General features: G+C 49.4%; 1 protein-coding gene across 1 annotated transcript in view; it reads left to right on the top strand.

Moving 5' to 3' along the window:
* The window catches only part of PIK3C2A (phosphatidylinositol-4-phosphate 3-kinase catalytic subunit type 2 alpha), a 2,027,647-nt gene that overhangs the window by 1,896,271 nt on the left and 118,433 nt on the right, over positions 1 to 12,943 (top strand). The window contains exon 31 of the mRNA XM_069623772.1: positions 7,088 to 7,197. Within this exon, the coding sequence (XP_069479873.1) occupies positions 7,088 to 7,197 (110 nt within the window). The remainder of the gene's footprint in view (positions 1 to 7,087; positions 7,198 to 12,943) is intronic.

The raw sequence follows: 12,943 nt of genomic DNA, 5'->3' as shown, positions 1-12,943 counted from the left end.
GTTAGTTCTCCTGATCATTTCTCATCACCTCGTAGGGCATCCTCGTCCCAGGACTACATATATTTATTACTGCTGCTATTCTGCACGGGTGCATTACTTGATGTTGCATGTGAGTTTTTAGAGTAGAAAAAGTGGTAAAAGCTGCTTGTTTTGGTGTTTCCAATTCTAGTGTAGTGTTTCTTGGTGGAGAGAAAGGGAGGTGATCTTTGGATTGGTCACACCAGCTTGTTCTGTATCTCATGTTATTTGAAACTGTACCTTCTTATTTTTTTGTCCTTAATTTGGTCCTAAGAAATTCACTTACATTTCCTTTAGGTATCCTTATGGCTTACTACAGTCATACAGTCAAATTGTAGTGGTTAGGAATGGCAGGTTTAAAAAAATTGCACAAATAGTGAAGTGCCAACGCCCAATAGTAATTCTGTATCTCTGGAAGGGTCCATCCACTTTGTTCGTCCTAAGATTCAATGTACTCCAGTTTAAAATATTTTGAGCAGCTTTAATAGTGACACTGTTCCTAAATTCGAGCGTAGTGCACAATGACTAATTGTTCCTTTTTTTAAAAAACGTTCTTTGTTAATAGATTCAGGTCTCAAGTCATTAACAAAAGCAAGAAGAAAAGGAACATTTTCATGGTTGCATTCAGCATCAAAAGCACATTCCATGACATACGCTGTGTGCTTTCGGCCTATTTCTCCAAGATGCCTGTGGCGGCGCAGCACGACCTCTTCACTGGGCCATCATTAGCATGGTGGAATATGCAGTAGCTTAGGTTAAATACTAGGACATTTTCTAAAGTTACCTACAGTGCAGGCTCCAGCTCCCCAGACTCTACCTCAGGGCGTTGAGTTAGTAAAACAGACCCCAGGGGCCCCCAGATGTTTTTAGGCCTGTTCTGTCGGCCACACAGTAGGCCGTACTCTGTCAGTGTCACTGAGCCACACCAGATCCTTAAGCCAGGCCTGTATTCCTGGGGGGGGGAGGGGTGGACGAGCCAGTTACTCTCATCAAGATACATCTTCTAGCAGCTATCATGCACGTTGAGAGCAGCTTCCAGCTCTGTTTGGGGATCGTAGGGAGCCTACCAAACATACAGCATATTATTTTGCAAGGCATTGCGCACCCCAGCATACTAGAGACTACCTTCACCACCCCGTCCCAGAAATCTCATAACTTAGGGCATCCACGCAGCATGTGGGTAAAGTCAGCCGATTCACTGTTACATCTCGGGCAGTTGCTCACCCTATCACAATAGAACTGATGGAGGAGAGCTTGGGCTATGTACACTGTGTAGCGTGTATTAAATGCCCCACTATGCGTGCGTTCGCAGTGCATTTCCCACTGATTCTCTGTGAAGGGAGCCTCAGGATCCTCCTCCCATCGTCGTCTACACATGAGGGCCGCCTGGGGTGTGGGGGGAGGGGGGGGGGAGTCCTGCTGAATTATCCCATATGGTGTAGATACCACATGTCGTGCAGCCGGGGAGCCCAGCAGGCACTTCAGCAGTGGTAGTGTAGGTGGTATGCTAGGGAACGACGGGGACAACTCCCTAAGAGCGGCTTGGATTCTGTAGTATTGCAATCTGTGTTCGATCCCTGATCCCATCTTTGTTGTGAACTGCTCCTGAGTTACAAATGTTCCCCCAGGGTACAGGTCCTCCATACGTTCGATCCCCAGCCCTCCCTGCTCCCGGGCTACAGCTTCGTCGCATGTTGGTGGTAGGCACTCGATGTTCCATAGTTGAAGGGCCGGGTCAAAGGAAAAAGCGATCCGCAGTCTCTACAGGACCCTGTTCCATGCATGCACTGTGCATGCTACTAGGTTGAATCTACATCTGTCCGACCCCCTCCTCAACACTAGGGCCCCTTGCAGAGTAAATAGCTGAACTGAGCATCTCTCGATGCATGCGTATATGAGGAAAATATGGGGAGTTTGGCATCCAGTAGGATGCAAAGTATAACCGTGCCGCAAGGAAATATAACTCCACATCTGGTGCCCCCCCCCACTGTCCCAGAGGAGAACCAGGGTGTCCCAGCTCACCCGAGGAGTATGCGGGTACCACGCCGGTTTGATTAGCTGGGGGTTTCAGCTCAGCTAAATAATCGACTCCCGGCTACACTGTGATATTTTGGAAAATGTAATGGAGTTTGGGGACCTCTGCCATTTTAGCTATTGCTATCCGACCAAGCAGCAAGAGGGGAAGCCTACACCATTGTTCCACCTTGGACTTCATAACATGTAAATACCTTTTATGATTGTCTTCCAGCAACATCCGGGCATCCCGGCTGACCCACACCCCTAGATACATGATCATCACCTGCTCCCATCTGAACCCCTCAGTGTTGGGGGGGTGGGGGGTTCAACCGTGGATTCATTTAGTGGGAGTAGTATTGACTTTGACCAATTTACCCGGAGGCACGGCCAAACTCAGCTATTTCCAGCGCCATCTGTCGCTAGCTGTACGTGGGGGGTCTTTAAAGTATAGGATTGCATCATCTGCATACAGCAACACCAATTCCCTAGCCCCGCCGATTGCCAGACCCCGCGCCAGATGGAATTTGCATAGTGGCGCCACCAATGGTTCGATCGCAAAGAGCCACTGTGAGAGCGGACAACCTTGCCTGGTTGCACGGCCCAAGTCAAAGGTCCTGGATCTCTTGCCTCTGAGCCCTGTTTGTGCATTTGCTCCAGCATACAGCAGGCGCTCCGCCTTCATGTAGTATTCCAGGATACCCACCTGATGCAAAACCTCGAACAGGAAGCTCCACTTAACGGAATCAAAAGGTTTCTCCATGCCCTGCAGAGCTGCCAGTGCCTGCAACTTGGGGTCTATCTGAGCGAGAATCGTGAAGAGCCGGCGCAAGTTCAGTGAGGTTGACCTCCCATGGATGAAGCCTGACTGGTCCGCGTGGACAATGTTTGGGACATACAGGAGTAGTCGGCCTGCCAGTACCTTAGCAAAGATCTTCGTATCTAGATTTAGCAAGGAGATAAAGCGATAAGAGGAGCAGTCCACGGGGTCCTTCCCAGGCTTCAGGATCAATGTGATCACCGCCTCACGCACAGTCTGGGGAAGCAGTTCCCCCTTCATCCCTTCCTCCCATACCGGAAGCAGGTGTTGGACAACTTCATGACCCATATCCTTATAGAATTCCGCCGTTATTCCGTCAGTGCCCGGCGCCTTGGCAGAGGGTAGGGCACGGATTGCCAGCAAAACGTCATTGTGCGTGGGAGGCTCAGCTAGTGCCCAATCGCTTCTCGCTGCAATACAGGCAGGGACGCTTCACCCACATACTCTATAAGGTCTCCTGCTGATATCGACCCCCTAGATGTATATAGCCGCTTGTAAAATTGACGGGAGGTGTCCAGTATGGCATCCGGTTTTACAACCACTTCGACATCCACTGTCCTCACAACGACTATGTCCGTGGCATTCCTTTCACGTCGAGGCATTGCTGTCAGCTGTTTACCCGACCTACCCTCTTCCCCGTATCGACAGGCCAGCCCTGGGCGCAACAGGTATTTAATCTCACGCTCAGCCAGGTTGTTAAAGCAGTCTAACGTGTCGCGCAAGTCCGCTTTGCAGCCAATTCCTTCCTTCTCCTTGTTAGGTAAAGTTTGAATGCAGTACCCTCTGGGAACACTACAAACAACTATGACTACAGGTATAGGCAACCCAACCTTTGGTATAAGCTTGTACTACACAGTTTTGGTAGCGTGTTGAGCAGCCAGTCTTATCTCAAGTGGGGAAATTTGAGCTGTAGTGGAGCTACACAAAGATTCACGGTTACAGGTATTCAAATAAACTCTTACACTCAAGGTTTCTTGCATAAACAATTAATAATTTATTTATCAGTCAGTTATAAAGCCTTCTTCAGAAGGGAGCAATAGAATAGTAACACAAATATACTTCATTACTGTATACTCTGAGTTTCTGGATCAGACAAGACCCTTTTGGGATGGTCCACAGACGCAACCTACACCCACAGGTGACTTCAGTAACAAGGGTGCTGGGGACATTAATACCTTACTGTTGGTATACAGAATACTCTTTAAAAAGTAAGTAAAAGGCAAACGTTATTAGAACACAAGACATACAAATAGTCATAAGCAGGGCAAATACTTTCAGATAGCTCTTAGAAGAGTCATTACAATTCAATAGGCTAAGCCAAAATCAACAGGCCAAAGTCTTTGTATAGGATGCAACACTTCAGGTAAGTAAATGGAAAAGTCTTTGCACAAGTTCTTAGGAGTCTTTGAGAACCAGAAGAATCAAATGTAGGACCACAAGCTGATTAGGCTTGTGAGTTGCAGAAGTTACAAGCACTTCCACAGTAAGAGGTAAGTTCTCTTAGGCTAGTATCACAGTACCTTAGTAAAGAAGAAAAAGATGCAGCTGAAGACTTCTGTTCCAGTACAGCTCTGCAGATCTCACTGTTCCTGGGCCTCCGTCGTCGGGACAAGAGGGAGAACATTGGGCGACTCCTGCACTGTATTGGCACTGGAAACCGGCAAACTTTACTTTCAGTGGCTGTTTCGTGTTTCAGCTCCTTGCAGTACAGCAAATAGCAACAAGCGCGGTTCCTGGCTGTCAAGGTGGACTTTCCTCACATCTGAGGTCCCGCACTCAACTGAGGGGGGTTAGGCTTGGTCAGTTCTGCTTCGTGGGAAACCGGAGGATCTTCCAAAAGTCAGGGTCTATCATCCCCAACACACAGTAATATTTGATCTCACACAAGCAAATCTCCCTGATTCGGCAGTCCTCTCACTCCTTGGGCAATGCCTCTAGGAGGTCCTGCACAGCCCCAGGGTCTGTGAAGAAGTGTGCCTGGCCTCCATGCAGCACACGCAGTTTGTACGGGTACAGCGTATCGCAAGCCTTGATCGCGAAGGGCTCGTTTTGCATCAGGAAAGAGAGGCGAGCCTTCTGGACTGATGGGGTGAAATCTGGTTAAAACAACACTCTGGCATTTTCGTAGTGCAAGTCGCCAAGCTCTTGGCCCCTCCAGAGAATTGTGTCACGGTCTCTGTAGTTTAGAAGATGCGCTATAATTGTCCGGGGGCTCTGGGCCAGCCTTGGGACTGTCTGTCCTGTGTGCCCTCTCAATCAGGAATTGTGGAGACAGTGGTGGTGGTTGCAGCACATTGTGTATGAACTTTTCCATGAAGACCTCTATATTTTGTTGTGGGATAAATTCCGGGACCCCGACCACCCGGATATTAATCCTCTGTAACCTCACCTCTAGGGCCTCATTCTTTTCTTTAGTAGAAGCGACATCACTCTGGAGCGTGCGGATCGCACGTGTCATCTCACCGCTGGTGTCTTCGAGGGTCCCAAGCCAGTGTTCCCGTCTCAGATATCCGTCCACTCTTTCTCGATGCGCTCTTGCATTCGGTCGACCTTGTATGCCATTCCATCTAACTTTGTATTTATGGTCACGAAGCCGGTGCGCATCTCCGCCAGCACCAGAATGAGCTCCGACGCCTGGGACCCCTCCCCCCCCCCCCACCCCCCCCCCCCCCCGTGGGTTTTGGTGTTTTTTTTTTTCCTGCCCAGGTAGGTATGGTCTATCCAGAGGGTCACGAGGTGTCAGCATCTTCTTGCTCCCATCGCCCAATCCCCCCTCCTGGGAGAAGGGCAAGCGGGATTGCCGTTTATTGCCCTTAGCCATATAACTCCCCCCTGCACAGGTGCCCCCATGTAGTCCCCTGGGGTGCCTGCCCTCCGTACTCGCAAACCTGGCGCACACTATAGCTTGTCTCCGGGGCGGCCTGGATGGTCTGGGCACCCCACCCTTAGCCACGCTGTACCTGGAGGGGCAGGATCCTTCGTCCCTGGCTATGTCTCTGGGTATGAGGGCTGCCTCGAGGGTGAGGAGCCGCTCCCTTGAGAGTAGGTCTGCTGTGGTGGAGCTTGGGGTGCGTAATCTGCTCCCAACAGCCTCTGGCTGCACAAGCGTAGGGGACCAGAAATTGCCTTTCACGAGGTGCTTCACGCTTCCCCCCGCCCCCCCGAGGCCACGGGCACAGGAGGGGTGAGGGTAGTGCACCAGGTGGGATACCAGACCTGGCACTGGCCGCGTCATCAGGGATATCAGGAGGGTCCGTTAGTCGTACCTGGGAGTGCTCCAGATCAAGGGCTGCCGGTGGATGATCAATCAGCGCCCTAACTGCTGGGGTGACGTTGAATGCTGTATAAAGAGTCTGCACTGGCCAGAGTGGCGGCCGTCGCGAGCTGCCGCTTCCCGGTTGCTTCAGCAATGGTGCAAAGCGTGGCCGCGCCTGTTGTGGACTAGTGTAGTCTACGCTGGGGCCCCCCTTCTGTTTAGATAGCTTGTGGTGTGCCAGGGTGTAGTGGGCCGGCCCAGGCAGGGCATGTAAAAGCCCTCCCTCCCTCCCTCCCTCTCTCTGGAGTTTGTCCTCGGTGTCCCGGGGCCTGGGAGCACCAGTGCAATCGCTACTAAGCAGCGCTTTGGCCGGGGGTCCTACCTTCTCCTGCTCAGCTCGCCTCCGCCGCCACAGGATCTCCAGGTCCCGGTGGGGCGGCCCCGACCAGGGAGTCCCCTCAGGATGTTGCTCTGTGCAGGGTTAGGTGTCTTCCCGCTTGCTCCTCCCCTCTCGCCCCGCCGTCTATGTTCGTGCTTCCCGCCCCTCCGGCCGCTGCAGGGGAGGTTCGGGCTCCAAAAGTCTCACCTCCAGCCACCGGGCAGGCGCAATCACACAAATTCACAGGGTCTGCCCCTACCTCCCTACCTTCGCTGGCCAGGCCTCCCCCAGCCGTGCGATGTAGCAGCTATCCCGGGGGCTCCGGCTCGGACTGCAGGTGTTCAGCACTATAGCAGGAATAACTCTGTCGCTGGGTTCACCCTTTTCCCTAGTGGGTGTTATAGCGGCCTCCCCCTTCGGCTACACTTTCGCAGAGCTCAGAACCAAGCAGACGTCTTGGCTGCGGGCTCTCTTGTGCCCCCACAATGACTAATTGTTTATGAAATACTTTGCAGGATTGCTTGTGCTTAATTTATTGTCTGATAGTCCCAAGTTGCAATGCTTTAAAATAAACACCGTCTTACTGATTCCTTTCTTTTAGTTGCACCGCCAATGAGTCCAACATCAGGCAAAGTGGGAGGAGAAGTTAAATTGTCAATTTCCTACAGGAATGGCACCCTATTCATAATGGTGATGCACATAAAAGATCTGGTAAGTGTTAACCTTGGAAAACTGAATGGATTTGGATACCCTCATGAAAATGAAAAAGAAACTGCAAATGTAATGTTATCTCGCTGTTGTATTCATTTTCAAAATCTTTTCTATTACATGGACCTTCCCATGTCCAGCCTCTGATTCCCATATTCCATTTCCAGGTACCACATAGGGGGAGAGGCATGTTCTGTAATCTACAGCAACTGAGAATTGTAATTGTAATGATTAAGCTGTTGAAAAACCATATAGGTGCAGTGTGTGTGGCACTTGATATCAAAATGCAATTTGTGAGCAGTCATTTATTTCAAGTCATGCTTAATACGTTCAATGGGGTGCAGCAATTCTTTGCAAAGAGTATAGTAATACATTCCACCACTGGCAGACATTAGACTCAGTTATTAAAGTAAAAGATGAGCACATTAGGCTAGTCTTAATTTGCATCTACTTATTGGGCTGTGTGAAAATCTCCAGCCTCATCTAAATGCGCAGTTGAGAAAACAAGCTTATACAAAACCAATAGATTTGGTTTGCATTGGTTGTTATATTGCGGTAATTGCTACATATAGTGCTACAAATACAGGGAGTTCCACCCTTGTCCCCCAAGGGAGAGCCATCCTGTTTTGGACTAGGGAAGTGAGTCTTCGACCACTCAAATTCCTTTAGGGGACAAGAAATCCATACCAAGGGATTTATTCCATCTCCCTTTAACACAGAATCCAAAGTCTTTGTTAGTTATATGAAAATTGAGCAAGGCAGTAATGTACAGGGCCCTTAAAATGTGGATGGTTTGGTTTCTGACATGTATTTGTTGCCTTCATTCCACGAAGAGTGGAAAAAGTGGGTTCTCTCATCTCGTTCCCCGGGGGAACATAAAGGTCCCGGGATCCAGACACGTGAAGAGAGAACTAGCCAGAGGGCAATAGATGCAGCTTTGCATAGCCAGGAGAGGATGGAACGTCTTTTTGTTTAGGAGAAGCCTGGAGGAAGAGCCACTCAGATGGCGTGGTGGGAGAGAGACAGGGAATACTGCCACTACCAGGAAGGAGGGGAGCGCGAGGAGCTTGGAGACGCTGAGGAGAAGCAAATCTAAGCCACGCCAGAAGCGGCATGCCGTCATCCTACCTAACCAATGCTGAAGTCCTGTCAGTCCAAGACTGAAGGAACTGATGCCAAAGACCCGACTGCGAAGACCGGAAGAAAGTCCATGTTGGTGGGGGATACAGCCTCCCCCTAACGAGCACCGCTGCCAACAAGCAGGTACATAGCACAGATTGAGGAGTGGGTGGAGGGCAGTGAGACCACAGCATAGCCCATGCCAGGCTGAGAATTCGGATACCCCACAAGGGGGTGAGAAAATCGATAACCGAAGGAGTGCTGAAGAGCCAGCTATCCCTAGCTGGGCTAATACACAGGGGTGGGGTTGTTAAGAAATCCCACAACCTAAGCAGGGGTGAACCAGGGAAACGCCCAAAACATGGCTGGACACAAGAGATCCCGAGCTGGGGTGAAAGACATTTTCAGTTACGTAAACATAGGCCAACTCAGATTACTATGGCCTGTTGTATCCGACGAGGAGCACACATCCAAAGACATTGAATAGATTTGGAGTTTGATCTGTTTGAACAACCAAGCCAGGCTGATTAACTGGGGGAAAGAATCAGAACATTTGGATGGAGACCCAGACCAAATACCAAGAGGAAAAGACTAAAAGATATTTGAATTGCAGTAGCAGGCCTGAGGCTTGAGAAAGCACCAAGAACTCTTTGGGCGAGGGCCAGAAAACCAACTACCACTAGCCAACATAATGGGTAAGTAACTCTTTCCTAGGCTACGTTTTTATCTTTTTGTAATAGTGGTAGGGCACATTTTAGGGTAGCATCGGTTTGGACACTGAATTTTTGTGACATATGCAGATGAGCACTGGTTTGTTTTCTTTTAAGATCATGTAATCTATCATAGAAGTAGGGATATAATCAGCAAGTTTTCCTTTAATAACAAGATACTCTGTTGCAAACATGACTTCTTGTCTGTGTTCTATGTCTGGCTTACCAGACATAGTGCTAGTGGCCGTGTAGTTATGGTTAAGTTGCTAAACACATAGGAATAGCACTTTTTCGGCAGCTTATAACTTCGCTCCCCCTGGAGGAATTCTCACCAAACTTTGCAAAAAATAGTATATGGCCGGCTCTTTATTTTTTTGCCAAGTTCGGTGAGGTTTCGTGCCGGGGGGGGGGGGGGGGGGCAAAGTTATAGGTGGGCTCCCAAAACATTTTTTTTTCTCCATAGACTGAATGGGAGAAAACTTTGCACACGGTTACAGGCCGAACGGCTGGACGAATTTGCACCAAATTTGCAGCAGGAGCGGAGGCTTGGTCCAGAAAGCGAGCTTTTGTGTGTTTGGTGGGAACCTGATCAGTATTTTTGTTGCAAACAACTGAAATGTACGTCTCTAAACATTAGTGATATCAGGGTCCACGCCGCTGACCCATTTCCCAGTTCGCTCCGCGTACAGAAGTGTCATTGGCTTGCGGTACGGCGTGCTGTCGGAGAACTTTGGACGCGGCCGATGGTTGGCTGGAGGGAAGCGTGCTCTGTCAACATTGTTTGGCAAACGCTGCCATGGTGTATCAGAGGGCAGTGCACCGGCGGAAGGGTCTGGAAAATATACCGTACGGCATGTGTTGGCGGCAAGTAGGGAGGGAAAGGGTGGGGGAGTGAGAAGTGGTTAATTTTACTTATGTAAATAGGTCAAAAACGACAGAGGAATGCCTGCAGTATTTGTGCGTATTGCGCCAATTCGCAGTTAACTAGACAGATGACTACTTTGTGTGGTGATTGGAGGCAGATGTCCTAACATCCTGATAGCTTGTGCCGCAACCTGTTTGCAGCGACCTCTTTGCGTGGTGAGTGATGGCAGGTGAGTTTCAGAGGGGGAGTGAATTGCACATGACATAGGTTGGGTGGGAGCGTGGGTGGCTGTGCTGTGTGGATGGATTGCCGTAGTTGGGCACATGGTGGCATGCATGGGTGTATGAAGTTGCGGTGGGTCTGTTGAAGGATTAGACTATTGGGTGCATGGCCGTAGGCCGTAGGGCTTCAGCACACGCACCGCAGCAATGCATGTCTGACTCTGCATCCGGTAGAGGGTGGTGCTTGCATAGTGTGGTGTGTGCAGATTGGTTGGAGTAGGGCCAATGTTGCGAACAGTATGTGGGTAGGTTGGCAGTGACACAATACTTTGGGAATGGAAGTGGGTACGCCCATAGTATGTGAATGAAAGTGCACAGGGGTGCAGGAGACAGTGTTTTCTTTCTACATTATGTTAACTGTTAAATTCTTTTGCTGCACAACTTCATGGCAGTGCGCAGGTTGGGTAGGAGTGCTGGTGGCGGTGGTGTTTATGTGGATTGTCGTAGTTGGTGACATGCATGGTGGCATTATGTTGCGGTGGGTGTGTTCAAGGCCTAGACTATTGGGTGCATGGCCGAAAGGCCACAGGCCGTAGGCCATGCACTGAAGAGCCTACGGCTTGAGCACACCCACAGCAGTAATGCATTTTTGACTCTGCATCTGTTGGAGGGTGGTGACTTGTACTGAATGGTTGTGGAGCACATTTCAGACGCAATAGAGCAGCAGAAGTGAGCTGGCATGCGTGTATGTTTAGTTTCACAGGTGAGGTCACTGTTAGAACATGGTAATGTTTTTCTTGTGTGGTTGGAGATGGTACAGTGAAATGTCAGGCAGTGTGGGCATTGGGTGCAGCGTTTGCATACTGTCAGTATGGAAGAGGGTATGGTTGAAGTGCAGTTTATATGTGCTTGGCTAGTGTGCTGTGTGCAGATTGCTTGGAGTAGGGGCAATGTTATGAACATTTTGTGGGTAGGTTGGCAGTGACACAATACTTTGAGTGGAAGTGGGTAAGACCATAGTTTGTGAATGAAAGGGCGTATGGGTGCCAGAGATAGTGTAATATTTGTTGATTATGGTAACTGTTGCACTTTACTCTATATAGCTCCATTGTGGTGCGTAGGTTGGGTAGGAGTGCTAGTGCCAGTGGTGCGTATGTGCACAGTGGTAGTTGGTGACATGTTGACATGCATGGTTGCATTACAGTATAGTGAATGTGTGCAAAGAGCACACCCACTGCAGCAATGCATGTTTGACAAAGTTTCAGGCACAGGGTGGTGATCTTTGGAGAATGGGTGTGCAGCACATTGTAGACCTGCTAAAGCAGCACAAGTGAGTTGAAAAGCGTGTATTGTGCATTCCATGGTTGTGGTGATAGTAGCAACATGCTACAGTATTTGGTGTACGGCAGGAGATGGTGCAGTGAGAAGTTGTGCAGTGTGGCCACAGGGTGCAGTGTTTCTACACTGTGAGGATGGATGAGGGTATGGTTGAAGTGCAGCTTATATGTGCTCAGTTACTCTGCTGTGTGCAGATTTATTGAAGTAGGCCCAATGTTGTGAAGATGTTGTGCTTAGGTTGCCAGTGACGCAATACTTTGTGAATGGCAGCGGGCAGGGGTGGTGCAGGCTGTGGTATGTTTGTGGATGCTGCTAATTGTGACACGTTTTCATGAATGGGTGTTTTATGGTGTGCGGCAGTTGGGTAGAAGTGCCGCTATGTACGTTACGTTTGTGCATAATGTTAGCTGCCCACATGGTCGCATGCATGGATCCATAGTGTTGTGGTGGATGTGGGCAAGGGCTGCACTGTTGTGTGCATGGCCAAAGGTGTGCTGGCTGTGCCTCAGGATCTTTGTGGATGCTGCAATCGTGCATTCTTTAGGAGACGTTTCTGGTGGAGGGGCTTTTGGAATCAAACGTAACGTGCACTGAGAGTGTTTAACGATAAATATGGAGTGGTGTACAGAAATGACAGCATGCAATGCAGAGGTTTTGTATGTGATCGCTGCATTCGTGTTTGAAAAGTTGACAGCACCCAGTGAGGGAGTGCTGCAAAAATGCCAGTGCAAAGGGAAGAAGTATTGTCTCTGCTTTACTTGGCTGTCGCCTTCACTGTAGATGGGGAAAGCGCACGTGCCACATCCTGCCATTATGAGCATGGTGGCCATGGACATGGAATTGTGGGAAATAGGCAATTAGGTGTTTAGGGTGTGGCTGACAGGAAGGGGCGGTACCATTTCTTCACAGTACTGTGTCGTGAGGTTGGTCGAAATAGAGAGACGCACAGTGTTTATCATCAGTGATACCTTTGTGTGCCATCTGCACAGGTGTTGTGTACAAAGAGACGTTGCTGGTAATTTCGGGTTGGAATGAGTGGACGCTTTCTGGGGCTGTCAGGGTGACTGCACTTTCGGCGGGATGGTTCGCCTTTGCAGATATGTGGCCTCCGTTAAGAACATGGACTTTGTTGTGGTGCACTATGGAAGTCTACATTTGGGTTACATGTCGTGTGGATGTTTAATCCGTCACCTGAAGAGGTTGCTGAACGCAGTAATGCAGATTTGTCCTACTGACAAGGTCTTTTTCTCATGCATAACACCAAGAGGAGTATGGGCCCATGCCGGTGTAATTTGTCCCTAGCCAGAGGTCGGAAGATGTGTTATAAACAGAAGCATGTGTGAATTTATACAGATTGCTGGCATGTTCTCCACCCACTATTAGATCATGAGGTCGCAAAATATGCAGTGGTTCCGTAGAAATGGCATTTATTTGAGCGCCATTGGCAATGCTGTTTTCTTTTACACTGTGCAAGAAGCATTGACCAGAATGTCGTA

Source organism: Ambystoma mexicanum, chromosome 11 (assembly GCF_040938575.1).
Source record: "Ambystoma mexicanum isolate Mex_15411 chromosome 11, UKY_AmexF1_1, whole genome shotgun sequence".
NCBI lineage: Eukaryota > Metazoa > Chordata > Amphibia > Caudata > Ambystomatidae > Ambystoma > Ambystoma mexicanum.
The sequence above is the reverse complement of the archived record's forward strand: the minus strand, read 5'-3'. Positions and strand labels throughout refer to the sequence as shown.